Genomic DNA, 26933 nt, shown 5'->3' on the forward strand with positions numbered 1-26933 from the left:
AGAAGCCAGTAAATACAATTGCAAAAAATGCCTTCTCCCAACTGAGACTAGCCTTGAAACGGCCAACCTGGCCTCCTGGATTCGTGCCATGGTGTAATATCAAGACTGGACTACTGTAATATACTCCTTAAAGTCAACTCGGAGACTTCCGCTGGTGCAGAATGCTGCAGCTCGTTTACTGTCAGGAGCTAGATGGAGTATGTGTATCACTCCCATTCTGCAGTCACTCCATTGGCTTCCCATCAGTTACTAGGCTCAATTCAAGGTCATCATGACTATCATGTTCAAAGTACTTCATGGCCTTGGCCCCTCATTTCTGTGGGATTAACTCTCTCCCGATGCTGAATCACAGCAGCTTGGTTCATCTGAACAGGCTGTTCTGCAGGTGCCACCCTGCAAGTGGGCAAAACTGAAAGCTGCCTGTACATGGGCATTCCCTGTGGTAGCCCCACCTTATTGAATAGCCTTCCTAAAGAGATCAAAAATGCTCCCACTCTCTTGGCTTTCCACAAGCTGAGCAAACCTAAGTTATTCAGGAGGACTTTTTACTCGGGCAATTGGTTTGTGCTATAAGAAATGGTTCAGAGAGACAGCGTGGTAAAGGGACAGGGACTGTAGACTATACTACTGGATACTGTCTGTAGGTTTAAATATGCTCCTACAGGGAGATTCTGTGTCATTTAACATATCAAATTAGTTATGTTTTGATTCTGCAACGGTGCATATCCATATTTGGATCCATGTTTGTTTTCAAATATCTGCAATCCATATCCTATTGTATTATATATTAATGGCTCAGCTTTTGGTTGTATTGACCTACACTATGTTATCTGCCTCGAGCCTCACTGAGAAAGACAGATTATAGATAAAATAAAATGCTCTGAAGAATTGAATGTCTATTTCTATGTATTTTAATCCCACGCCTTCCTCAGGGAACCTGAGGGCAGCATGCCTGGTTTTTCTGTCCTCCTTTTTGCCCCTGCAATGCCCATGAGAGGTAGGGTAGCCAGTAGACATGGGCACGAATTGAAATATGAATAATTTTTTGTGACGAATCGGGCCAATTCATGTTTTGCGAAAACATGTTTTGTGGGGTCAAGGTTTTCATGTAATTCACAACTTTTTGGATCGATTCATTCGATTAGTAAATGATTCGTTATGCCAGACAGGCTGGCACCAATCCATTGATTCCTTAGGCAACATAGGCCCAGACTGTCAGCAGACCTTTTGTTGCCATTGGAAACCCCAATCTTAGCCCACTTAACCTTGATAGGCAGCTCTCCTTGCCAACTGGAGAGCTTCCATTCTGCCCTATACAGCGAGGAGCAGAGGGGTTAATCCCCTAGGCAGCTGAGGAGGTGGGCCTTCTGTAGCCATGGGCACACCAATCTCACCCCTCTAAACCCTGTTAGGCAGGTCTGTCTGCCAACCACAGACTTCCTGTTCTGCTCTATGTGAGCATTTGTTATATAAGGCAGAGCTCTCTGCCTCGTGCTTTTCAGTCCGAGTAGACAGAGAGAAAGGGAGGCCCTGTTGCTGGGATTGGAGTGAGAGAGAGAGTGGAAATGAGCTTTTGGCGGCAGCTGCTTTAAAAGAGACTGAAAACAAGCCTCTTATTTCCAGCTCTTGGCCTTGCTGTGGGAAGGTTTTTGGGTGAGGGTGCCTTTTTTCCTCCACCCGCCTGGCTCTGGGGCCTAGGCATCCCTTTTTTAAAAACTTGCTTGTCTTTGTTTCTTCTCAATTCTTTCTCTGCTCTTTCGAGGGCTCACACTCTTGTTGTTTCCTTTGGTTTTATTTTTGGGCCTCTCCTCCCAAGCCCAGTCTCAGGGCCACTGCCTGGCTCTGGGGCCCAGCTTTGTGTGGGTTCCTGAGGGCCTCACTCTTCTGTTTGCTCTCTCTCTTGTTGTGTGCATGTGTTTGGTGCATCTCACTCTTGTTTTGTGCACCTAATGTGTGCATTTTACTTTTATTTGGAGCACCTCTTCTGCCTGGGCAGGTGTCTGTGGTGTTTAGGGGCTCCCCTCCCCCAAGCCCAGTCTCAGGGCCACTGCCTGGCTCCAGGGCCCAGCTTTCTGGGGGTTCCTCACCTGAGGGCCTCACACTCTCTTATGTTTCCTTTTCTTTAATTTTACTTTGAGCACCTCTCCCACCTGGGCCATTTCCAGACAGCTTACCTTCTGCCGCTCCATGCCGCAACACCGCGGCTTGTGCTGTGGTGAATGCGAAATATCACGTTTTCTCACATGAGTTTTGCGATGTTGTGCAAAACTTGCACGAGAAAACGTGCTATTTTGCGTTTTCTCCGGCACGAGCCACAACGTTGCGGCATGGAGCCTCAGAAGGTAAGCCGTCTGGAAATGGCCCTGGGCAGGTGTCTCCGTGGTGGTTTTGGGTTCTCCCCTTATACTAGTCGCAGGGTCACTGGCTGGCTCGAGGGCCAAGCTTTCTGGGTTCCTCTGCTGAGGGGGGAAACTCCTCAAAGTTTTCTTGTTTCTTCTGCTTCCAAATTATTTTTGTGTGCAGCACTATGTGGCATAGAATGGAGGGCAAAGATGGTCGTGGGGGGAAGAAGTGCACAGCGTGTCCAGGTTGCCCATCGGTGCCCAGGAATACTGGGGGCGGGGGAGGTCTTGGAGGCACAAGAGACTCCTACTGTAGATCTGCCTGTGGGGGCTGTGGAGAAGGCTGAACAGGTCTCATCGCTGATGGAAGTGGATATCCTCAAAATTTTTGAGGAAGACAATGAGGGGGAATCTCGGGATAAATGGCGGGGCTTTGGAGAAACATCCAGCTCCTCCACATCCCAAACTCTGGGACTGTCCCTGCCTGCAGTCGGCTCTTCACTCTGTCTTCCTAGCCAAGTGCCACACCGCGGCCGGTAATCCTTTGTCCTCTTGCTGACTTACCAACTCCCAGTCGCCGTTTCTGTCAGGCGCTGTGGCAGCACTTCAAGACCATTCCCAATGACCCCAGTGTGGTGCTGCAATGCCGTGGTGCATAGTGGCTGTGACCTTAAGCACCTGGCGGCAACCACCCTCCGCTTGCATCTGCAGAGGCCCCACCCAAGCCTCTTACCTCCAGAGCCACACAAACCATCTGGTGGTCGGTCGAAGAGGGCTTCTGATCAGAAAGAAGGGGGAGGGGAACGGGGGTCCACCCCGAGCAAGAAGCCTTGTACCAAGGGGGCTGCGGGTGGGAGTGGAACATCCAGGCCAGCTACCCTGCAGGAGGTTGTCCCCTTGGGGTCAGTGACGGTGCCCAGCAAAAGAGTCAGAGGGAGGACTCAGGAGGCGAGCACTCGTGTGGTGGCGGAGACAATTGCCCCGGACAGACTCCCTTTGTCTATCATGGACAGTGTGGGCTTTTGGAGGCTGCTGCATCATCTTGCCCCCTGGTTCACAATGCTGTCGCGGCAAACCATTGGCCGGCGAGTCTTGCCCGCCCTCTACCACCATGTGTGAGAGAGGGTTTATAAGGAGCTGTCGGGTTCCAAAGGGTGGACTGTGCACTTCACGGCAGATATGAGGAGAGGCTATCATCACAGCTACCTCGCCTTCACTGCCAATTGATGGCAACTGGAGGACCTCTGCTGCCCCAGGTAAAGGCCAGGGCCCCTGGGTGAAGTGCTACCCTTGGCGCTGGGCAACAGAGTGGTTCTTCTCCAGGCACGGGGGATAGCTGAGGATCACACGAAGAACATCGCCACTGCGATCAAGGCAGGACTGGATGTCCAGGAGGGGATCTTGTCCATGCCATCATGCTCACCGTAACATGCTGGCAGCCCTGAAAGAGGCATCGTTTGATGGCCTTGTCTGCCTGGCACATAAGCTGCACCTGCTCATGACAGATGCTCTTGGGCTAGGCAGCAAGGTCAAGGCAAGTTGGGAAGAGGGAATGTTGTCCATGCACACCTTGTAGGACAGCTGCCGGCGTCTGGCTTCCCACTTCTCTGGTAGTGTGAAGTCTTCGTGTGAGCTGCTCCAGAGGCAGGGGAAGGGGGGAGATCCCGAGCACTACCTCTACCAGGACATGTCCACCTGCTGGAACTCCACCTACAACATGGTTAGTCGTCTGTTGGAGCAAAAACATTCGGTGCAGGACATAATGACATCTGTGGCCATTATGCGGGAGGGAGAGGAGGTCAGCCTCAGCTTTATGGACTGGTTGACCCTCTCCCAGATGGTCTGTGTCCTTAAGCCACTCAAGGACATCACCGAGCTCATTTGCTCCTATGAGTCCAGCCTGGGACAGGTCATTCCCTTGATCCACGGGCTGAGCCAGGTGCTGGCCCAAGAGCTGGAGCACGAGGATGTTCTTCTCCCCAGGGTCAGGGACTTGGTCAAGAGGTTCCAGGTGGACATCACCACCCGCTTGCATCCTCTCTGCCAGGAGCCACCATGCAGACTGGCATGCATGTGTGACCCCCGTATAAAGGGCAGCATCATCCTGTGGAACGGCCAGCTGCAGGAATGGAAGAAGGACCTGCACCGAGTGGTGCGCAGGTTCCAGGAACAAAAAGCGGGACAGAGGGTTGAGTGTGGAGGGGGGATGGAGGAGGAGGAGGAGGGGGAGGCAGTAAGTCAGCCAAGTGTCCCCAGCCATGAGAGTCCTCCCAACAGGGACCCACCACAATTCTGGTCCTCAGTGGTGAGCTGGGAGGTTGGCAGCAGCAGCAGCCGCTGTGCGTCTGTCAGAGCAGAGGACTCGGTGGGGACGATGGTGCAAGAGACTGAGCCCCCCCAGTACCAACCCTCTGGAGTACTGGGCAAGAAAATCTGCCATCCGGCCAGACCTCTCAATCGTGGCCACTAATATCCTCTCCTGCCCTCCCACCAGTGTCCAGAGCAAGCGGGAGTTCTCCCAACTGGGAGGCCTCCTCCATCCCCACCGTGCCCGTCTGCACCCAGACCTGGTGGGTATGTCGTCCTTTATCAAGGTCAACCTCCCTCTGCTTGGCCGCCCCTCCTTGGACCTGGACGTATCTGGGTTCTGAGCCACCCCAGTCTCTGCCTGCCTTCTGCCAGGCTGTGGGGCAAAGCTTACTGGGCACCAGTACTGAGGGCTCAGTTGCTCACTCTTTGTTTTCTTTAATCCTAAACTCTGGTTTGGTGCACCTTTCCCTCCTGGGAAGGTGTCTGTGTGCTGTTTGGGGGCTCTCCTCCCTTCCCTGTCTCAGGGCCACTGCCTGGCTCTGGGGCAAAGCTGAGTGGGCACCTCCGCTGGGGGCTCGCAGGACCACCTTTTGTTTTCTTTCCTCCTTACTCTTATTTTGGACACCTGTCTCGAGTAGGAAGGTGTCCATGTGCTGCTTGGGGGCTCTGGGCACCACACTTCCTGGGCATTTGTGCTGGGGGCTCAGTCTCTTGCTTCTTTTGTTTTTGTTACTTTTACTTTGAGCACCTGTGTCCATGTGCTGTTAGGGGGCTGTCCTCAAACCTAGTCGCAGGGCCACCGCCTGGCCCTGGGGCCCAGCTTAGTGGGTTCCTCGGCCAAGGACTCACAGGACTCTTGGAGCACCTGCCCAGAATGGGAAGGGGTATGTGGGTTACGGGCCTACTGCACAAAAATTAAAGTCATAGAGGTGGAAGGCCGTGTTAGTCTCTCTGTAACAGCAGCAAAGATCCTCTCACTGGGGGAGAACAATAGGTCTCAGTTGTGTGCTGCAGTAGGTACTCGCTGCTCTCCTTTGTCAGTGGCTACATCCACTCTTTGGGGGGGGGGGGTGCACTAAGTCTCGATCTGGCCCTCCTGGAAGAGTGTGGAGGGTCTCTGCTGGTGCTGCCACATCCGGCAGGTAGGTTTTGTCACCGGCCATCCCCAAGAGTGGGACTTAGAATAACCTCCCCCTAGAGAGGGGGAGGCATCCACCCATCCAGGTCCCAGGGTGGGGGAGATGCCCCCCCCAGAAGTGGGACTTAGAATACCCTTCCCCAAAGAGGGGGAGTGTTATGGGCAGGGTGGCCCGATACAGGCAGTTTTGCCTGGCGGGGAGCGAGGTGGTCAGGTGCATGGGCTGTGGGAGAGGAGTCAAGAGTTGTTCTGAAGTCAAGGCACAGAAATCCAGCCGATAGGAATGTTGTTTCAGGGCAAGTCATTAAGCAAGGTCAGGGAGGGTCCGGAGGGTCCAATACCAGTAAGTCCAAACAATCAGGCAAGAGCTAGGTCAACACAGTCCAAGGTCACTAGGATTCAGGCAAGGTTTCAGGCAGCGGTTGCCATGACAAGAGTATCAACTTGTTGCTTCCACACCCGGCAGCTCTCTTATGCTGCCCTTTATAGTTAACGTGCTGATCGCAGCCAGCTGCGTGAGAGCTGGCTGCTTAATCATCATCGCTCTCTAGAAGCAGCTGGCACTGCCTCAGGAGGCGAGCACTTCATCCCTTTTTCTGCAGTTTCATCCTCTGCTGCTGCCTGCGGCTTTCCCTGGGTGGGGATGAGCTAGGCGAGTGGGAAGTCTCTGGCTGGGCTTCACCAGTGGAATGTGAGCCTGAGGGTGTTGGTACCTCAGCTGTTGCTGGTGAGCTCTGCTCTGCCAGCAGCTGTTCTCCCTGATTGCTGGTGTCAACTGCATCGGTGTTGCTTGCCTGGGACTTCCTTGCTCTCGAGTAGTCCATGGCTACACTCGGCTCTACTTCTTCTATGGAGTCCTCACTGGCTATACTAGCTCCTGTGTAGTCCTCACTGGAACTCAGCTCTGGGTCAGGCTGACCTGTGACAGGGAGGCATCCATCAGTGCCGCCACATCCAGCAAGTGGGTTCTGTTGGGGGCCAAAGCTCCTCATCATGAGGAACGGGCATCACTTCCTGCCCTTGTTTCCTTCCCCTCAAGGTGAACCCCCCCCAAGAGTGGGACTTAGAATAACCTCCCCACAGAGAGGGGGAGGCATCCATCCATTTGTCATTGAGTCTAGGTCCCAGGGTTGGGGAGACAGCCTCCCCTGGGAGTCAGAGTTTGAATAACCTCCCCCCCAACCTCTGTCCATTCAGTGCCACCACATCCGACAGATGGGATTTATCAGCGGCCTCCGACCTCAGCACAAGGGGCAGGCATTCATTCAGCCCGGCTGCCCTGCTGTTTCTATCCAGGGGAGGGCATCTGCTGGCGCTGCCATGTCCGTGGGTGGTTTTGATGGCCACCATTGCTCCTCAGCACGAGGGGCAAGCACCTATCCACTGCTGTCCCCAATGGGGGGGAATGTGGTCTCTCCGTCCCCAACCTGGGGGGAACCCACCAGTGCCGCCACATCTGGCAAGTGGGTTTTGTTGGCGGCCTCTGGGGCAGTCATCAGTTTTGCCCTGCTGCCCTGCTGTTTCTATCTGGGGGATGTAGTCTCTGTCTCCCCGACCCAGGGGAGGGGATCCGCTGGTGCCACCACATCCAGCAAGTGGTTTTTGCAGATGGGAGGCAGCCAAGGGTCTTATTTTGTGCATCTTGTCCCACCTGGGAAGGTGTGGAGGGCATCCGCCAGTGCTGCCATTGTCAGTCAGGTGAATTTTGTTGGTGCTGGCAGTCACCACTCCTCAGTAGGGGGCACCTCACTAGGTCTCAAGCATGTGTTGGGGTAGGGCCGCCCCCTTAATGTAATGGCATCTATCCACTGCGTTGCTCTGCTGTCCCCAATGGGGGGACGTAGTCTCTCCCTCCTTGATCCAGGGGGGCATCTGCCGGCACCGCCACGTCCAGCAGGTAGGTGGGTTCAGCGGCCACGGCTCCTCAACATGAGGGATGGGCATCAATCCGCTGCATTACTCTGTGCTATCCTCATTCAGGGAACTTGGTTTTACCCTCCCCAACTGTAGGGAGGAGGGGGGGCACAGACAAAACCCATTGGTCAGATGTAGTGGGTGACCTTTGGGGCACAAGGGAGGTGCTGCGGGCCACCCCCACCCACCAAGGCCATGGCACCCCAGGGGACAGAGGGGAGGTGGTCCAGACTGTAGACTGTCTCCCAGGCCAGTGAGGAGGGGGTGGCCACCAACAAAACCCATCTGAAGGAAGTGGTGGGCACCCATTGGGGCAGAGGGGAGGTGGCACTGGGAAGAAGAGAGTGACCACTGACAGAACCCATCTTTTGGAAATGGTGGACACCCACTGGAGCAGGGGGGTGCTACAGGCCACCCCCCAAACCCATAGCAAATGGGGGGGGGAGAAAAGAGGCAGTCTGGTGGCTGCCTTTTAGGGCACATCTCAGGGTGAATAGCAGGGGTTTAGAGAAACATCCAGCTCCTCCACATTCCAAACTCTTGGGACTGTCCATGCCTGAATTCCACCCCTCACTCGGTCTTCCCAACCCAGCACTACACCATGGCCAGTAATCCATCATCCACCTCCTGACCCAGCAAGTCCTGGTCCCCGTTTCAGTCAAGTACTCTGGCAGCGCTTGCCACACTTCCTGTTGACTGCCTCCCGGTCAAACGTTTTGCAATCTTGGCCAGACTGGGAGGGTGGATGGAAGAGAGCCTGCTGAAGTCTCCCTGCGAGTTTGGCATCTCTGAGTATGAAGGGGGCCGTTGAAGTGCTCTAGGTTCTGACGAATGACGAAACTAATGCATCGTATCTCAAAACAGGTCAATTTAGTTGAAGTTCGTGTTTTGTGGTTCGTGAAATGTGACGAAATGCAAAATTCTCGTTTGGATTTTTTCCCATTTCGTACCCATCTCTAGTGGCCCGTCCACAGTCACCCAGGAACTTTCAGGGCTGAGTTTGCACCTGGGTCTCCCAAATCCTGGTCCGACACTCACAGACTGTGCTGGCTGTCAGAAAGTAGCTGCTTTATCCAGTGTGTGACCAGTACAGTCTCTTACTGTCTCCAAGTCCCAACATGGCTCCACTCTCATGAAAACCCACTGGCATTTCGTGATCTCATCTGGTGACAACAACTTCCATATAGGGCCTGCATTGTTTGCTTGAGCACCCGACAGGGGGTGCCCTTCTGGCTGACTCCCTGTTGTTCGCTGCCTTTATTTTTTTACTAGCAAGAAAGCCCATTGTGGAAAAATATACAACAGGCTCTAGAAAACTGATTTGGCTGTACTCTGCAGTGGGCTGAATCGGCCCCAAATGTGCCCAATTTGGGCTGAATTGGACAGCTGTGGAGCGTGGGAGTGCTCCTGGGGGGCACAATGGGCCCTGGAATGCTTCTGCACTCCGCAGCAGGCCAAATCGGCCCACAATGGACTCGATTCAGGTCGAATTGGGCCGCAGTGGAGCCCGACAGTGCTGCTGAGGGGGGCACAACTGGCCATGGAGTTAGGTTTGGGACCTGGTGCTTACCTTCTACCGGCTCCATTCAAATTATCCTGTTCAAAGCCATCACTGAGCAATCGGCAGACGAGGGGAGTTTGCCTGCTACCGGGAGTTTGCCCGTCACTGGCAGGCACCTGGGAATCCTACCTGGAGCGCTTCTGTGTTCTGTAGCTGACCAATCCGGCCCCAATTCAGGTGGCTGTGGGCCTGGGAGCGCTGGCGGTGGGCAGAAAGGGCTCTGGAGCACTCCTGCGCTCTGCAGCCACCCAATCCAGCCCGGATTTGGCCAGCTGCAGGCTTGGGAGCACTGAGTGGGGATGGAAAAGGTGCTGCAGCACTCCTGCACTCTACATCTGCCCGATTCAGGCCTGATTCAGGTCAGATCGGGCAGTTGTGGGCCCGGGAACATGGGGGGGGGTGGAAGGAGCTGAAATTGGCCTACTTCAGTGCACAGGAGCACACCGCACCACGAGGGAGCACGCCAGGGAGGCGCGTTCCTCTACCTTTCCCTGTCGGCCGGGTAAGCAGGGGCAGGGGTGGAGACTGGCAACCCTGCCTGAGGTGGCAGGGAGGCCCCGTGTGGGCCTTGTCCGCTCCATCACGCTGGGTCTTCCCACTGCCAGCAGCGGCCTGCTCAGGGCCTCCTCGGCAAGTTGTGTTGCTGCGGAGTCACCTTTCATCCCCGTGGAGGGATGTGCAAGTGCACCTGCACAGGGATAAAAGGTGAGTCGTCACCAGGATAGCTTGCATTTTATTTAGAAAGGTGTCTTCCTCCTTGTCCTGTACCCTTTGGAGCAATAAACTCAGTTTTGACCCAGGAGAGACCCCCAGCCAGCTATGGGCCCCTGAGTCAACAGGTGCTTGGCTGTTCAGCTTTGAGGGATATCAAAAGGGGTGGTGCGGTGTAGTGTGTTGGACCCAGGTTCAGATCCTGTCTAGGCGACCTTGGAATAACCACTCTTTCTTGACCTCACTTACCTCATAAGGGAGGGAGAGGAGGATCATGAATGCCACCCTTAATTCCTTAGAGAAGAAGCAGAATGTACAGATACATAGAAATTAGTAGCGAAAAGAACAATTCAAACTACTTAAACTGTCTTCCTCTTTTGTATTTCCAGAAAGAACATGGCATCAGAGAAATTAAATTTGTACGCTTTATTTTTAAAATGAAAGAAAGAGGAGGAGGAGGAAAGAAGGTCAGAGAGTTTCTTCTCCCCCACTGGATGCAGAGTGGTCCCCGGAAGCAGAACAGATTTCTGTTCAAAATTGATTTTATACTAGCGTAATGAGAGAACAAAATAATTAATTTCTCCTTCTCAAGACAAAAAAAAGTTGTGCCATGTGATCGGAGTGTCTCCATTCAAACAGATGATTTCCCTTGTCCCAGAGAACAAGAGCTGAGAAAACCAGAAAGCAGGATGACACATGTCAGAACCTTAGATTGTCTTCTTTGTCCCTGTAGGAACTTTCCTGTCTGAAATTAGGCCTTCTAGTGATGAGCCAGGCCTGGCCTTGGAGGGGAAGAACAGATTGAAGGGCACTCAGGGTCTCGGAGATGAAAGAAAGCAGGTCGGAGGCAGGCAGGCTTGGGTTTCAGCCCCTCCTTTGGGCGGCCTTTCCAATTGATGATGGCTTTCCTTGCCCAGCTGCCATGTATCTGGGAATTTTTCACACAACTGTGGCCTGTTCATTTAGTTTTGCTTTGGTATGTTGTCAGTGGGAGACTTTTCATTCCACTGATATGTCGGTTGCTATATAGTCTTCTTCGGGGCTTTTTTTCAGGGGGAACGCAGGGGAACGGAGTTCCGGAACCTCTTGAAAATGGTCACATGGCTGGTGGCCCCGCCCCCTGATCTCCAGACAGAGGGGAGTTGAGATTGCCCTCCGCGTTGCTGAGTGGTGCGGAGGGCAATCTAAACTCCCCTCTGTCTGGAGATTAGGGGGCAGGGCCACCTGCCATGTGACCATTTTCTCCAAGGGCAACCCACTGAGTTCTACCACCTCTTTTCCCAGAAAAAAAGCCCTTCTTAATGCATTTTTTCCACTGTTTATATGTCACTGGCTCAAGAATGGTGTTGAAAATGTGTTAATTTTGAAACAACAAAAGGCACACAACAAGGAAACCACAAGGCACACAAAGACAGACAGACAGACAGACAGACAGACTGTCCCTTGGGTGTAAAATATGTAACTTTTGCTTTCAGTAATTCCAGCACCAGGGAAGGGCCAAAGTGCAGATTTTTGGACCACCTAGTGTCTTGAGGAAATACATTTTTCTGTCCATATTTGCAGAATAACCATAGTATTTCACACACACACAGGAGCACACTAATGCTCCTGTTTTAAACACTGGCCCATAATGCATGCTGAGTTACTACCAAAACTTTTGATGCCAAAGATTCTGGTGCTAAGGCAGAGCCAAAAAGCAAAGCCTGGAACTGCTTGATGGGGCCCAGCTGAGTGACTCTAGAGAGGATGGAACCAACAGCCAAAACTTGTTTTCTTGCTGTTGCAGCCGTCAGCCGTGCAGGGCTGAACCTGAAGGGGTCCCAGGCAAAGGGGTGCAAGAGCAGCCTCAGGCTTGTCTTTGCCAAGTTGTCATGTCATTCGACCACTCAACTCAGTAGAGCTCGCGCCATATGTGCCATGAAGGGAGCACATATGGGCATCTTACATTTTTACAAAGGGTTGTGGGAAATGGTGCATGGGATAGGGAGGTGGCTGATCCAACAATCCTGCTCCTTGGTTTCTGTGTGTGTTTAGTGAAACATAATTAATTTTACTTTCAAAAAACCCCAGCCTTTAAAAAAAAAACAGCAATCTTGGCTCAAAGGTCAATCTAGCCACTCTGGATTGGGATTCCTAGCATTCTCTAGCCTGTATTTAATTTTTTATTTACAAAATGTTTATCTTGCCTTTTGACCATATATGGCTGCCAAGACAGCTTACAAAAATCCAGCAAAAAATCAATTACAAACTAGCAACACACTCATAAAGATGGTGGACAGATGTTTCATTGTTCTCTCCCAAGTCCTTCCATGGGTGCCATAGGGAATAAAAATGCCCCCCCCAATGGATTGCCAGGCTTCCTGCAATGCTTTTACATTCTTCCCAAGTGAGTAGACCACAAGGGATTTGGGGTCATGGCTGGCAGCCCCTCCCCTTGCAAAGGGTAACCAATGAAAGAACAGTCAGTTGCCTGTGGAGTTATATGGCATTTATACAATTGATGCAACAGCAATGGTGGGAAATGTGTTAATTTTAATGGGGGAAATTTGAGGCAAGGAAAAATGAACCAATGGGAAAATAAAGACGAGCTCGTTTCTCACAAGGCAGAGACAAAATCAAAATGGAGATATTTGGCACAAACCAGCCAGCTTTTGCCATTTGGTCATGTGCCTAGATGAGTGATGTAGATCATTAACATCCTGTGGTGTTCGTATTATAAAATGGGACTCTTTCTCCTTCTCCACGAAGGTGCTACAAGTTGCAGGACGAAACACTCTCAATAGATTCCTCCTTCCTTTCATGCCCACAAAGCAGGGCTGGAGGTTGGACCCTCCCTGGAAAGGAACTGAGAACCAAGTCCCTAGTTGGAACAGTACATTCTCATCCAAACTGGGCTTCTCAGAATGCCTCTCTATTAAAATATTTCCTCATATCTGAAGCATCTCTAGGCCTTCTTGATGTTGTCTGGCTGGCAATGACTCCTTTCAAACGAATAATCTTTCTTTCTTTTCATTTTTTTAAAGCAACCCTGAAAAATGGAATATATTGACTCTGCCGCGTGTCCTTCTGGCGTCCTGTACTATTCCTGCGATTGGGGGGGAAATAGTTGGGTTTGCAAGGAGGGGGGGGAGAAGGCTGTCCAAGCATAATTATTATTTATCAGCCTTTCATCCACCACAAACGGCAAGCTTGCTATTTTATCCACAGCAAATAAATATGTGTGAATGGAGGACACAGCTGTCCTGGTTTGCAAATAGGAATATAGCTATGTATTCTTTTTCTCTCGCTCTCTCAGTTGGTAGTTCTTTTTTTACTTACATTTTGTGTGTAGGTGTGTTTAGTGGTGATTATTTTTCAGGCAGGCCTGGGGTGCTAACATCCCAGTTAAAGCAAGCTGGGTTTCACCCGGCAGCAGAATTAGGTGGAAACAAGGTGAGAAAACGAATGGCAGCACTTTTGTCTCTGGGTGGAAAGATATCACTTGTATGATCATTCATATTTAAACTCCCTACAACTAGAAAACTGGCCTGCCAAGGGAAATAGCACCTTTTCCTGCTGTGCTGTTTTTCTATTTGCAGGGAGGCTTTTAATCTAAGAGAAGATACACAAATATAATTTTCCTTCCTGCACTCTGAAATGGTACTTCAGCATTCTACCCTTTCATTCTGCTACAAGTGTGGGCAAAGCCATCAAACCTAACTGTTCCTTAAAAGTGATCTTCAAGTAGTGGATGAAGAGCAATGCTACAGGTATCTGAATGACAAGTTACTTAGTTTAAGAAACTAGGCCAAAGTCAGTAGCTTTATAGGTGGATACTGATGTCTGATCCTTACTGTATTGGTAGCTGCAATACCACCCTCTAGTCATTGGCAGGGGAGGCGCTGAAGACCAGCACGAAGCAAACCAATTGCTCCCTCCTCTACAGAGGAGGTCCTATGGTTAGATTCCCCCCAGTTTGACGTCACTGGAGCCTTACACAGGGGTTGAAGGGTTACCATCATGAACTACAGAAAACTTTTTTTGCTATGAAAGTTTTGTTACGAGCAGGGCTTTTTTCCAGCGGGAACGTGGTGGAACGGAGTTCTGGAACCTCTTGAAAATGGTCACATGGGTGGTGGCCCCGCCCCCTGATCTCCAGACAGAGCGGAGTCGAGATTCAATTCCCCTCTGTCTGGAGATCAGGGGGCGGGGCCACCACCCATGTGACCATTTTCTCCAAGGGCAACTCCCTGAGTTCCACCACCTCTTTTCCCAGAAAAAAAGCCCTGGTTACGAGAATGGCTATGGAATTGGGAACACTCCCCACTGAGAGTCGGGGGAGATGACCAAACTTTGGGATGAGCCCTAGCGTAGGCCAGGTTATGGTGTTGTCACACCTGTAGCCATCACGCTACATTGTTGTGTAACTCTCTCGCTTTCAAGTTGCCTTGCTTTGTATCTGACTTTGATCCGACAGCTTCTAAGTTCCCCTTGGAGAACAAAGGGCAGCTGCCAGTCCAGGAGAAGGACGAAGGCATCACCGTCACCCAGAACCACCCAAGAATACAGATGGGCCTCTTCGACAGCCTCTTCGACAGTCAGGTCCCAGTTCTACAATTGATGACAGCATCTTTGTAGCCCCTCCCCGCAAGTTTGCCACATTCTGCCCCTCAAATTTTGCCAGCTACCCACAGTCTGACTCGATGCAGTGCCATCTCTTTTTAGGAATGAAATGTTCTCTACTTGAATACTCAAGCAATAAATGCCTCTCCCTGCTTCGCAGCTCAGTTAACAGTGGTGGCTCTGTGCCAGACTGGTGTCAGTTCAGAGCCAGATCTTCCTTCTCCTGGGGATGCATTGAGGGACTCCAGTTCAAGTTCACAAGGCTGCAAATAGGTTTGTGCCCTGGATGAAATTTTGAGCCCCTTAGGCAAGTTTTACAATGTCTGAGTCCCAAGTATAGCAACCTGGGCGACAGGCTTTTAAACTGGGTCTACTTAGCCCCTGTGCAATTGGAAGGAATTGGAATGTAGGGGAGAGAATCTATCCCCAGATTCCTTGCTAACCGGGCGGAAGAAATGGAGCATGTTATTAAAATCCCATTAGCAAGCATTTTGCATATTCAATATCCAGAATGCTGTCAGAGGACCCTGTGGTGAGACACGACCTCATTCGCTGCCCCTGCTGGATCACTAATTTCCTGCCTTGTAGGTACAAGAGAAAGATCATGTTAGAAATAGAGTCTCCCACCGGTGGACTCCGTCCTTGCGTGAACAAAGAATTCTAACATGATCTCTCACATGTGGGAGCGAGGCGTGACACCAGCTCCTTCTCTGACTTTGAAGCACCAAGAAAAAGGCTGTGGAGGGATAGATCCGGGCACTGGTCATCTTGTCCTACGTGCTGGCAGCCAAAGCAATGGGAAGTAAAATGTAGGCATACTGAAATTGCCTGGCATCAAGTGAGTGCCAAGATACTGATTCTTTCTTGTGGCATCCTTCCATCGTTTCTATGTGTGGAACACAGTGGTTTGGTGTGTTCTTTGCAAACATTTTCAAAAGTTTCTTCTGGGTTTTCTGTTCAAAGATCAGGTTTCAAGCAGATTTTGAATCTGAATATTAAAAATGCATGGAGCCTACTGCCCTCCCTGATTTTTTTTACAAACATTAAATCTACAGCATCCACTGGCAAATGCAGAATGGCATCGCATGTCAACTACTGAAAAAACAGAGTTTGATAAAATACAGTTGTCAGAGATTTAGAAAATATCACCTCCCCCCAAAAAATCTGGAGAGGATTTGACACCAAAATTTGGAGGGGAATTGGGGGAAGAGAACGTTTGTTTCAATTTGCTTGGCATTTCCTTTCAAAATTCTTTATTTTCATCAATGAATGGTGAACCTGGGTGTTACTGCATATCACAGAACAACATGCCACACCACACGATGTCGGCTTCATTGGCCAGCACAGTTTGTTTGCGCAAAGTGCATCACCATGCCATGTGCCACTATGCAGCTGCATGTGCAGTATCTATGTACGGAACTGTGAAATTCCCCTTGTTTATGATAGCCCTTGCAATCCCATGGAGAAGAAACTTTGCTCCCGTTCCCCAAACGCTAAACATAGCAGGAAAATTCTGCTTCTGAAATTTTTGAAGCCTGAAAGAAAATTGCATGCCACTTTGTGTGCCTCACCTCACCTCTGCCACTTATTGCAAAGTCTAGTGATTGGGTCAGGCGGCCTACCCCTCCGTTGACCCCCTTAACCTTGCTTCCATCCCACTTTAGCAGACGCTGTCCTGGAAACTGAGTGTGCAGCTTATAAAGAGAGTAACAGCCCCTCCTTGTGGCCAGGTGCTGAAACAGCTGCTGTCCAGTACAGTATAAGGAGAACTTGGGTTCAAAGCAGGATTTGAACAGAGGTGTCAGGGGTTCCCCCCCCTCCCCAGGGTTGCATACTACCTTCCCACCTCCACGCTCAAACATCTGTGGCTTTTAACATCTGTGAGACGCAGAAGCGTCCTGCCAGAAGTGTTTGCTCAGCACCCTTTTGATTCAGAAACTCCTCTCTCACCACCCCTTGCTAGCAGTGCACAGCCATCCTGGCTCTCAGGGATGGAAGACCAGATCCAGGGACCTCAGAAGTCAGGTTTCCTGCACAGCTGTGGCTTCCCTTCGAGCCAAGCAGCAGCCCCCTCCCCTTTGATGGAAGAGGTCTTCAGACCAGCCAAACCAAATGGCTGTCAGACCAACCAACCTTATCCAGCAAAGACCGCCTGCTGTTCTTAAGGTTCCCGATTTGGGCTCCAGGCTGTTCATTCCAGAGTTCTTTCCTTCTCTGGTTGCTTCTACACTAATCTTTTTCCAGGCCTGATTTATTATGACTTTCCCCCAAAACTAAAATATTCCTCTTTCTTTGTCTTCCATTTCTCACTCTAATTTAATGACTTCTCTCAGAGGATACAGTGTTCATGAATGGACACTTCATCTGTTCTTGCTCTGTGGAGAAGAGTTAACGACAGCTTTTCTCTTCTCAGCCAAAGTGCCTGCTCGTTCATTTTGCTGTGTTGATGATTGTAATCAAACAATTATGAAACTGCAGTCCTGGAAAATAAATTTAATCAACTGTTGTTTGGACTAGAAAGTGAAAAGCAGCAATCAAAGCCACTCCTACCCCAGGAAAAGGATCGAGTTCAGAAGCCATCCAGAAATGTTAAAGAGGAATATAGTACTTGATTAAATATATAGAAATGTACCATTTCAACTCTGCTGACACCTGATTATGGATCTTTCAACAGTGCAAAAAGTTTAGGGTAGAAGTCATCTCCCTCCCTCCCCGGATTCTTCTCTCCCTCTGTACCTGCAGCTGCCTTCTACTGATTGCTCCATCCAACTGAGCATTGTCAGAGTAGACATGCCATGATTCTCCAGGGGTCTCTGGCAAAGAAAAGCCCTTCCCAACATCTGTTACCTGAAATCTCTTTTTAAAACCGTGGATGTCAGGAATTGGACCTTCATGTGCTCTGCCACTGTACAATGGCTGTTCTCCTTGTGTATTCTAGAGTCTCTCTACACAAGACGGATTAATTTGTCCTGAATGGCGGTATATAAATCGAATGTTGTTGTTGTAAGAATCCCACCACTAAGATGTGATTTAATAAATAGTTTATTAGTAGTAGCCAAGACATTAATAGCATTACATTAGAATAACTGCGCAATCCTATGGCTGGCCCCAACGCCGGCGTGCCTGCACAGGTGGAGCAGCGCCGCCGCCAGGCCGTATCCTGTGCCAGCAAAGTGCAGCGGCGCCGGCTCTGGCAGCGGCGCAGAGATGCAAATTGGGAGAACCAGAAAGCGTTGTGGGCGGGCCTGATGCACGGCCACCGCCGGGCGCAGCCAAAGGGCGCTGTTCCCAACAAGCAGCAGGGGGAGGTGCCAGGATAGGCACAGCCAATGGGCAGCACGCAATCCTGGCCAGGCCCCAGAGCAGCAGGCAAACCGCGCCCATGCCGGCAGACCACCGCGGCTCGTGCGTTGGGCAGGGCTCGCAGTCGGGAAGGAGAGGGCTGGGCATGGTCTGAGGAGCCTCTCCCTCGTTTGCCCAATGCAGCGCCAAGTCCGTGGCGGCTGCATCCAGAGAGGTTGGCATGGGACTGGCAGGCGCCCTGTCATGAGGAATCCAGGGCAGCAGCCAGTCCCGGCAGTAGGGAACAGCCACCAAGTTGCGCCGAAGGGGAGGGTTGGCCTGAGGCCGCCACCAAGAGGCAGACACAGCGGGGCCGCCCCCGTCCCCATCCCAAGGCTAAGACCACAGACACCCGTCGCACAGAAATCAGTCTTTATTATACCATCCCACCTCCCCCAGCAGATGTGAGGAAGGGGAGGCATGTAGGAGAGGTAGGATGTCGAGGGACCATGGGGAGGCAGGGCTGGGGAGAGCCCATTTGGAAGGACAGGCAGCCAGGGGCCCGTCGATGGCCTGGGTGCTGCCTCGCCAGCCCCCCCCCCCGCTCACCCCCTGCGCCGTCCGGCGCCTGTGTGAGTGCATGGTCAGAAGCAGCTGCCCCTCCACCCAGCCTTCCCGGCTGCGGCGACCAGGTCACGCGGCCAAGCCCCGCTTCGCTGCCCCTGCCCCCCCAGGACCCTGCCCCATGGCCTCCAGCAGCTGTATAACACCCTGGGCTGCGGCCCCGCCTGTCCAGCAGAACACCCCACCCCCACCCCACGCAAGCGGCCACAGATGCTGAAAGCAGGAGACGGCGCCGGGCCAGGGCAGAGCCACGCGCAGCCTCGGACACACCCCACCCCTCCCAACAACCATGGCATGTTGGCATGGGAGGCTGGCAACTGCCCCGCAGGATTGGATGCGAGGTGGGACGCCACGGGGCGGAGGGTGTTGTAATGGCCAATGGGGCTGCCGCAGGCACCCGAGGGGCCGGGCCCATTCTGGGAGGAGGCCGCTCATGGGACTGTGTTGCTGCGGCTGCGGCTGCAAAGGGAGCGACCCTCCTCCAGCGCGCAGGACCTCCTGCCTGGGATATGGCATCCGCCTGCCGCTACCCTACTTTCTTTGCTTTTTTTTTTTTTGAATTTTTTTTTATTTTTTTTAATATCTAACATGGAAAACTACAAAAAACTACAAAACTACAAGGGAAAGAAAGAGGGGGAAAAAGGGGAGGGGGGCTGGGGAAAGGGGCAGAGCAACATACAAACAATAAACACTACACTACATCTCTTGTATTCCCTTCATGCTGCAATTTTTCTTAAAAGTTAACTTTCTAACATGCGATCAGATTAGTAGATCTTATACAGTACAAGCCATATTCAGGATCAGATCTTCTTCCCCCCCCCCCCCCCTTGCGTCTCGGTCTCAATTCTCTCTGCGCAGCTGGAGCAGCTGTGCCCGCTCTCTCCTCCCCCCCACCTTCCCCTTCAGACTTTGGACGTTCGTCTTGATGGAGCTCCTGATGATTGAACAAAAAGTCTGTCAGCTGGGCTTCCGATGTAATCTTATAAGTTTGATCCTTATAACTAAACAAAACGCCTTCTGGAAACAACCATTTATATTTCACATCACATTTCCTCAAGAAAGCCGCAAGTCCTTTATACTTGAATCTTCTTTTACGAGCCAAAAATGGAACATCCTTCAAAATTTTAACCTTGTTGCCCAAATAATCCAAGTCCACATTGTACGAATTATATAAAATGGTGTCCCGAGTCTTCCTAGATGAAAAGTCAATAATAATCTCGCGAGGCAGCTGCCGCTTCATTACATACTTTGAAGACGTCCGCCGGACCTCCAAGATGTCGCTTTTTAACTCTTCTTTAGTTGCCTCTGCGAATGTCGCCAAAAGTCCAGACACCACATCTTTTAAATTTTCATTTTCCTCCTCTTTTACATTCTGAAGACGCAGTACCGTTTGGGCACGGTCCACTTGCAATCCTATTAATTGATTCTCCAAAAGCTTCACTTCCTTACTTGTTGCTTTCATGAGTACTGCGTGCTCGTGCGCAGACTGCTCTGCTCCGGTCGCTGTTTCTTTAATGGCTTTCACCTCGCTCTCCACTGAATCAACCTTTTGCCCCATTTCATTCAGTTTCGCTACAAAGGGCTGCACAGCATCGAAAACTGCTCGTCTCACCAACTCTTCCAAAGTTTCCCCCTTCCCCTGTAGCGTCGCCATCACCGATTTACTCATTGCTGGGCTCTGCTTTTTCATCGCCATCTTGGGGAGGGGGGGACGCCAACTGAGTTCCGAAACTCGGTAAAGGGGGAAGAAATCCGCGCCTTCTTAGCTTCAGCTCCCACCAATCCTTCGCATACGCTTAAGAATCAGAAGGGATTCGCTTACTTACAGGCTTTCACCTTAAATCTACTTATTGCCGTTCTCCATGGCCCGGCAGCACACGCGGTGCTGCGCAAGTCTGCCGGCCTCCGTTGGAGCAAGCGGGCAATTTACCCCCTGCATTACTTCCAGAGGGTTCTTCCCGCGGCGCCCCGGATCCAGGCTCCCTCACTGGGAGTCCTGGAGGTTAACCCTCGCGGGTCAACCGCCCAGTCAGGCTGCTCAGACAGTTCCCCCCGGACCTGCGGAGAGGAACGTCCGACATGGCCGGGAAAACGAAACCGAAAACACCCTACTTTCTTTGCTGATGGGGCTAAGGTTCGAGTGAGCGGACCATTTCCCCTGCCATCTCCCGCCCCCTTGCAGCAGCACCCCCGGCCACCCTCTCCCTGGCTTATCAGGTGCCAGCTGCTCGCCCTACCAGGGATTGATCGCCCTCGGTGGCTCCCCCCTCCCCGCTGACATGCCCTGCCCCAACCCTCTACCTGACGTTACTGTGAGGGGAGGGGGGGCGGGGAGGCAGAACTGGGTCTGTCAGATACATTTGTGGCGATGTGCAGGTGGAGATATGTGACGGGAGTGTTGGGGGACGGGCAGAGGACGAAGTCAGGCTCACAGACACAGAAGGTAGTTGTTTTACAACTCGTTTTATTGCACTGGAACAAGCGGGCTTGTTTTTAGGCTAGCAAGGGAGCCGGGGAATTCTTCACAGCCCTCCTTCCCGCTCGGCGGGGCGGGGCTGAGATGCAGGCTACGGCATGAAAGTGTTTCCTGGGCTGCAGCCAACCGTCCGTCAGAGATGTTTGGGGAGGGCGGGGGAGCAGCCATGCCCTGGACGTGCCTGTGGGGGGAAAAGACACATGTGGGCTTTGCCTCGTTCCACTGGTGAGGCAAGCCCCACACTCCGCCATCCGGGAGGATGCACATAGTCGAGGGCAGCAGCGACCTGCTGATGCATGACAGTCTAGCGAGGATGCACTCGGCCTTGGCAAGCCTTTACCTTTATGGGAGGAAATGAGCTGGTCATAACGAACACCTGGTCACATGTGGTTTTCGGGGCGCCCATGGTCGCCCCCCACCCCTGCTGGGCCTCACCCAAAGCGGCAAGTGAGCGGGTGGGTTCAGGTGGGTTCAGGTGAATGGGCAGTTTGCACTAATCTGTGGAACAGGCCCCCCTCCCCTACCTCCTCCTCACCTGTCAGCGCTCCGTCACTCATCACCAGGCGGGAACTCCAGAGTCAGGGTACCTGCAAGGAAACAGGAGAGGCTGCAGTTAGTTCGCCAAGTGTCATTCCCGTCTGTCACGGAAGGGTTAATTTGTTTGTGCTTAGTTAGAAGCAACTAGCTTGCATGAGTCCAGTTAGATGTTGAGTCGTTCTTCCTGTCAGAGTAAAAAGGGAGTTTGCACTTCTTCCCTTTTACGGGGAGTTGCCCCACTTTTTCACAAAGTACCCCGAGTGCATTCTGTGCCTGCCACCGTGAATGCCCTCACCCCCGTTCGGTGTTCAAAGGGGCAACGCCACGCAGTACACGGACAGAGGGACAGAGCCTCCGGCCAAGTGCTCACTTACCTGAGGGGTTTGGCCGGCGCTGGCCGGATGTTTTGTAGGGCGCGGTCGCAGATGATTGGGTGCGGAGAGGGGAGCTCGTCCACGCCGGGTGCGCACGCTGATTGGTCCCCAGGATAGTTCTCATCCTATGCTCCTTCGGGCCATGGAGGCGGGGCAGGGCGCTCGGAGAGGGGACTGGTTTTTCGCTGTTCCATGGGTGCCTATGGGCTACGCCTTCTTCTTCCGTGGCGTAGCTTTTTTGCGCCGCTGTGGGCGTTCCCGCTTCTGGAGGGGCTTAGGGAGCAGACTAACTCTGGCCCCACCCTCCCCCCCGCCGGCGCAGGGCTCTACACTGCTCCTCCGCCTCCGCCCGGCCGCCTGAGGCTTGCGCCGGTGCCGGCCCGCCGGCAGGCCAGCGCCACGTCCCAGCGCTGGCGGAGGGCCACTTACGCGGGCGTAAAGACCAGATACGCTGTCGCAAGCCTTAGTTCGGTTCCTATTCACTTTCCCCGCCCCTCTTAGGATTGGGCTGTAAACAACTATCTCCTACAATAAATCAATGGTTTTCAAAAGTTTGGGACCAATTTATTATATAAAAAAAAACCAGACAATTTATTAGAAAAAACTGCTTCTTCAAATGTATCGCAATTCTATGACAAATGGTGGCCCTTCTTTGATTATATTTACAGTAAGGATCTACAACCTCCAGACTTCTTATATCAAAGTATACTTAACCTTTAATATCATTAATATCATTAACCTTTAATATCATTAAGATATAACTCTATATAATGTATATAGAGTTGTTAATAAGCTATGCATTGTAATTTATAAGTAATGTTCTCTCATATTTGTAAATTATTTATTTTTATTTTTTTTTAAAAACTGTAAAATAAAAATATATTACAAAAAAAAACAAATGAAAATGAAATGGAATAAGAAGGAAAGAAAAGGTTTAGGGAACAACTGGATTACTATCAGGGTTCACTGGGGCAGGGAAAACTTATTGATCTTCCTCGAGTCTTGTTTTTTGTCCTTGCCCTCTTCTCCAATCACTTACGCAGTCCTTCTGCCTGCCCCCAGCCACTTGTCCAATCCACTCTTTCCTTCCCCTTCGGCTCCCACCCATTCCCACTCATTCCCCTTACTTGGCCTCTGTGGTCAGGTTGTTAGAGCAAACCAAAATGCCCCCCAAAGGGATTTCCCCCCCTTGTGATGTCTATGCCTGTGACACCAGTTTGTGGGCTTTTAAAATCTCCCACCCACCCCCCGCTTTCTACAAACTTCCCAGGTTTCCAGAACCACATACCTTAGTTCTGTGTGCCCTCCCCCCTTGCAGATGTTTTGATCTCCATAGTGAGGCCACCTGTGATACGTAGCTTGAGTTGTAGCAGAGAAGCAGTGCAGTATAGTAGCTAGAATCCTGGCCTGTGACTGGAGAAGTCCTGGGTTCAGATTCCCCCGCTCTACCATGAAACTCCTTGGGTGACATTGAACCAGCCTACTTCACAGGACTACTGAAGGATCAAAGACAGAAATCTACACACACCATGGCTGAGCAAGGCTGGGGATTGACAGCGGAGCCAAACAGCATCATGCTTGACGTGGAAGAGGCTGGCTCTCTTTGACAACAGCAGTGCCATCACTTTTTTAAAAAGACCTACCAAGGTATCACAGAACAGGATGCAAGCTTTTGGATTCAACAGAACTTTGAGTCAGGCCAAATGTTCAGTTTTTTTAAAAGCAGAAAATGGCAAAGGGTGTGATGAAAAACCTTGCACATCATTTTCTCCCCACCGCCTTCTTTTTGTGAACCAAATAGCTGCCCTGATGAACAGCTCTGTTGACATCAAAAGCTCGCTGCACTCACTATTTTGTACCGGAAAGCAGGGTACCTGTAAGAATAACCAAGTTTATTCCAGCATAAACCCATACAGTCAGATCCTCTTGATTTTCAGTTTTACTTACAACAGGTTGATAAGGCTACCTTTCCAACGGATTTTGTGACAGTTATGTTGCCCCTATGGAAAAGGGGGCTTTCGTGGTTTGGATCCGCCGCCCACAGATTCAGGCGACTACGCCCCATCCGGGTCCATTAGGTGGCAGGAGAGAGCCGGGCTGGGCGGAGAGCGGGGCAGGCAACCCGGGGGCTTCCTCGCCTAGAGGTCACGGGATCTGGTCGGGCTGTGCGTGCCGTGTTGGCATCACCCTCATCCCCAAAGATCAAGGGACTAAGATCTGTACCGGGAATGCGAACCGGGTTTGCGAATTAGGGCCGCGGGGCGTCCACGCGCGCCTGGGGGAAAGGGGCCAACTCGTCAGCCTCCCCGTTGCCTTCTTGCCGGTCGCGGGGGTGCCAGCGCTGCCCAGCCGCCTCGCCTGCGACGCTGGCCGGGGGCGGAGGAGGGCGGCGCCAGGCGCGCCTCGCCCCTCCCGCCGCCGCCGCCCTCGCCCGGGCTCCCTTCGGGCTGCTGCTGCTGCTGCTGCTGCTGCTGGAGGCGGCGGGGCGCGGCGCGGCATGAGGGTCCGCCGCGCAAGCAGCTGACGAGGCGCCGCCCGGGGATGGAGTGAGGCGGAGGCCGCCCCGCGCCGCGCAAGATGCCCAGGCCGGGCGCCGCGCCGCCGCCGGCCGAGGACGAGGACGAGTTCTGGATCGAGGGCTCCCGCCGGGACTGCGCGCTTGAGCGCTTCTACGCCCGCGGCGCCGAGCTGGGCAGGTAGGCGCCGGGAGGGAGGGAGCGAGGCGGGCGGCGCGGCCGGGTCGGGGCTGGCCGAGGGGCGCCCCGAGCCTTTGAAGCTGGGCGGAGCGCCGGCAGCTCGCCTCCTGCGGCCAACCGGTCCCCGGAGCCGGCGCTGGTGCGGCGGAGCGCGGCTTCCTTCCCCATCCTCTGGCGCTGATGGTTGCACGAGGGGCATTTCTTGCAGTGCAGTCCTAAGCACTCTCAGCCCATTGGTTTCCCTGGGTTTAAGCCGGCGTAACTCTGCTTAGGATTGCGCTGTTCCTGGCTTCTCCGCTTTGGAGGTTTCCAGGCGACCTCTAAGGCGGCCTGGAATAGCCCGGCTCGGTTTATTGGTGCCTTTCAAACATTTGTATGCCGCCTGGCCACCCAAGTAGGGTCCCCAAGGCAGCGACCCTTTTCACATGTGAAGCTTCAAACTCAAATGCCTCTGCAGCCTGGGACCAGATCTGGGTGGGCGGGAAGTGCCGAAGCCTACCTGGGCAGGCTGTGGCAGGAGAGGTTGCGTGAGGACTGGACGCTTGTGATGCCTTCGGGATGAAACCGTTTTGCTGCGACTGTGAGCAGCACAGTGCATGGGTAGGTTTGGGGGCAAGGGCGATCAGCCAGCTAGGCCTCAGGATAGGGACATGGCTAAGGTGTTGTTACCCGGTTCTCTGTCGCTGTGCTGATTGCCTTTTGTCCCTAGGTTTGCATTGAGACGTCAGTCCCAGCCCTGAGAGCTTTGATGCCAGGGCTGTGGTTCTGTGGTAGATCGTGTGATGTGCAGCGGCAGAAGGTTCCTGGTTCAGTCTGCAGCATCTCCAGTGGCGGAGCCTCCACTGGTGAGCCGCTGTCAGTTGGAGCAGATGACACTGGGCAGGTGGACAGGTGGTCTGAATCCACATCAAGCAGCTTCATATAATAAAAAAAAACCCCAAAGCCGTCTCTCTCTAAGCTAGTGTTTGTGAAGGGGGGAGGGAAGGTGGCATAGTATCGCCTGATTTCATCATATCTCGGAACCTAAGCGTGGTCAGGACTTGACCGCCAAGGAAGGCCCTGGCAAACCACCTCTGTTTCTCACTTGCCTTAAATGCCCCTTACTGGAGGTAACCGCACGTCAGTTGTGGCACCTATGCACATACTTTCAGGACTGGGAAACAGACTTGGCATGTTTCAGTCTTCTCCAGTGAAAAGGATTCCAGGGAAAGACTTTTTTCTGCCTGAGGCTCTGGAAAAGCCCTGTCTGTCAGGCTAGAAGTGTTCGATAGATGGCGGGTCTGACTCAGCGTGTATGGCAGCTTCATGTGAGCAACATGGGGCAGTGGAGCTCTGTGCCCCTTCGTGAGGACAGCAGAGATCACAGAGGTGGGGCCTTAGCTGTGATGGCACCTCACCTGTGGAGCACCTTCCCTTGGGAAGCCCTTTTGAGTCCACTGGTGGAACCCTGACGAGTTTCTTTCCACTTGCACTTCCTGGTTGCTGAGATTTTTGCAAAAAGTAAATGGGCATCTTCTGCCTGGAATGGGGCGCAGTGAAATTATTCCAACAGAATTCTAAAATAGCTCCACCTTAGCGCAGCCCCCGCATTGAGCCTCTCTCATGCTCTCAGTGATGTAACTGGAAGCTCAGTTGGGCCTGGAAGCTTCCCCCCATGCCCTTTCACTGTCCCCCTTTCCTAAGCTTAACGAGGTGAGAGGAAAGCAGGTTAAGGCTCGGGGAAACTATAGGCCTGCCCCTTGATGCCAAGTGCCACCACTTCCAGACCTTGCAGCTGAAGCAAGCAGCCTCTGCCTCCTTTGCTTGCACGAGGCTTGGTTCACACATGTAAGTGGTAGATCTCTGAGCTGTAGGACACACTGCACTGTTTCAGATTGCAGGTAGTTGATTCTATCTTTAAATGTTCCGTTGTACCCTTTCCTGCAAATAGAAAGTTAGCACCTAGGAGGAAGGCTCTGACATCTCTTTTTGCTTGCTGTCCGGATTTTGTACTTGCAGGAGTGTCTGTTTTAACATGGAGGAGAACCTGCTTTCCAATCAGGCTCCAAACCAGGGCATGGGACAGTAGCATTAGTGGATGATCGCCGTCTGAATATGGACAAGGGCCATGCCTTCTTCCTGCTTCTATTGGATCTGTCTGCAGCCTTTGATACAGTAGACCGTGCCATCCTTTTGAGGTGTTAAGAAACAGAAGTGGGCATCAAAGGACTGGTTTAAATCGTTTCTCTTGGAGCGGACTCAAAGGGTTGCCGTTGGAGATCAACTATCTCCAGAATGGGAGCTATCTTGCAGGGTTCTGCAGAGCGCAGACTTATCTCCCATGTTATTCAACCTCTACGTACAGCCTCTAGGAGAACTCATTCACA

General features: G+C 52.3%; 1 protein-coding gene across 1 annotated transcript in view; it reads left to right on the forward strand.

The window, feature by feature from the left end:
- Positions 1-24412: 24412 nt before the first annotated feature.
- Positions 24413-26933, forward strand: part of LOC129330726 (calcium/calmodulin-dependent protein kinase type IV-like) — a 47677-nt gene continuing 45156 nt past the window's right edge. Inside the window, exon 1 of the mRNA XM_054980889.1 lies at positions 24413-24567. Within this exon, the coding sequence (XP_054836864.1) occupies positions 24449-24567 (119 nt within the window). The 5' untranslated portion in view covers positions 24413-24448. The remainder of the gene's footprint in view (positions 24568-26933) is intronic.

Source organism: Eublepharis macularius, chromosome 5 (genome assembly GCF_028583425.1).
Source record: "Eublepharis macularius isolate TG4126 chromosome 5, MPM_Emac_v1.0, whole genome shotgun sequence".
Taxonomy (NCBI): domain Eukaryota; kingdom Metazoa; phylum Chordata; class Lepidosauria; order Squamata; family Eublepharidae; genus Eublepharis; species Eublepharis macularius.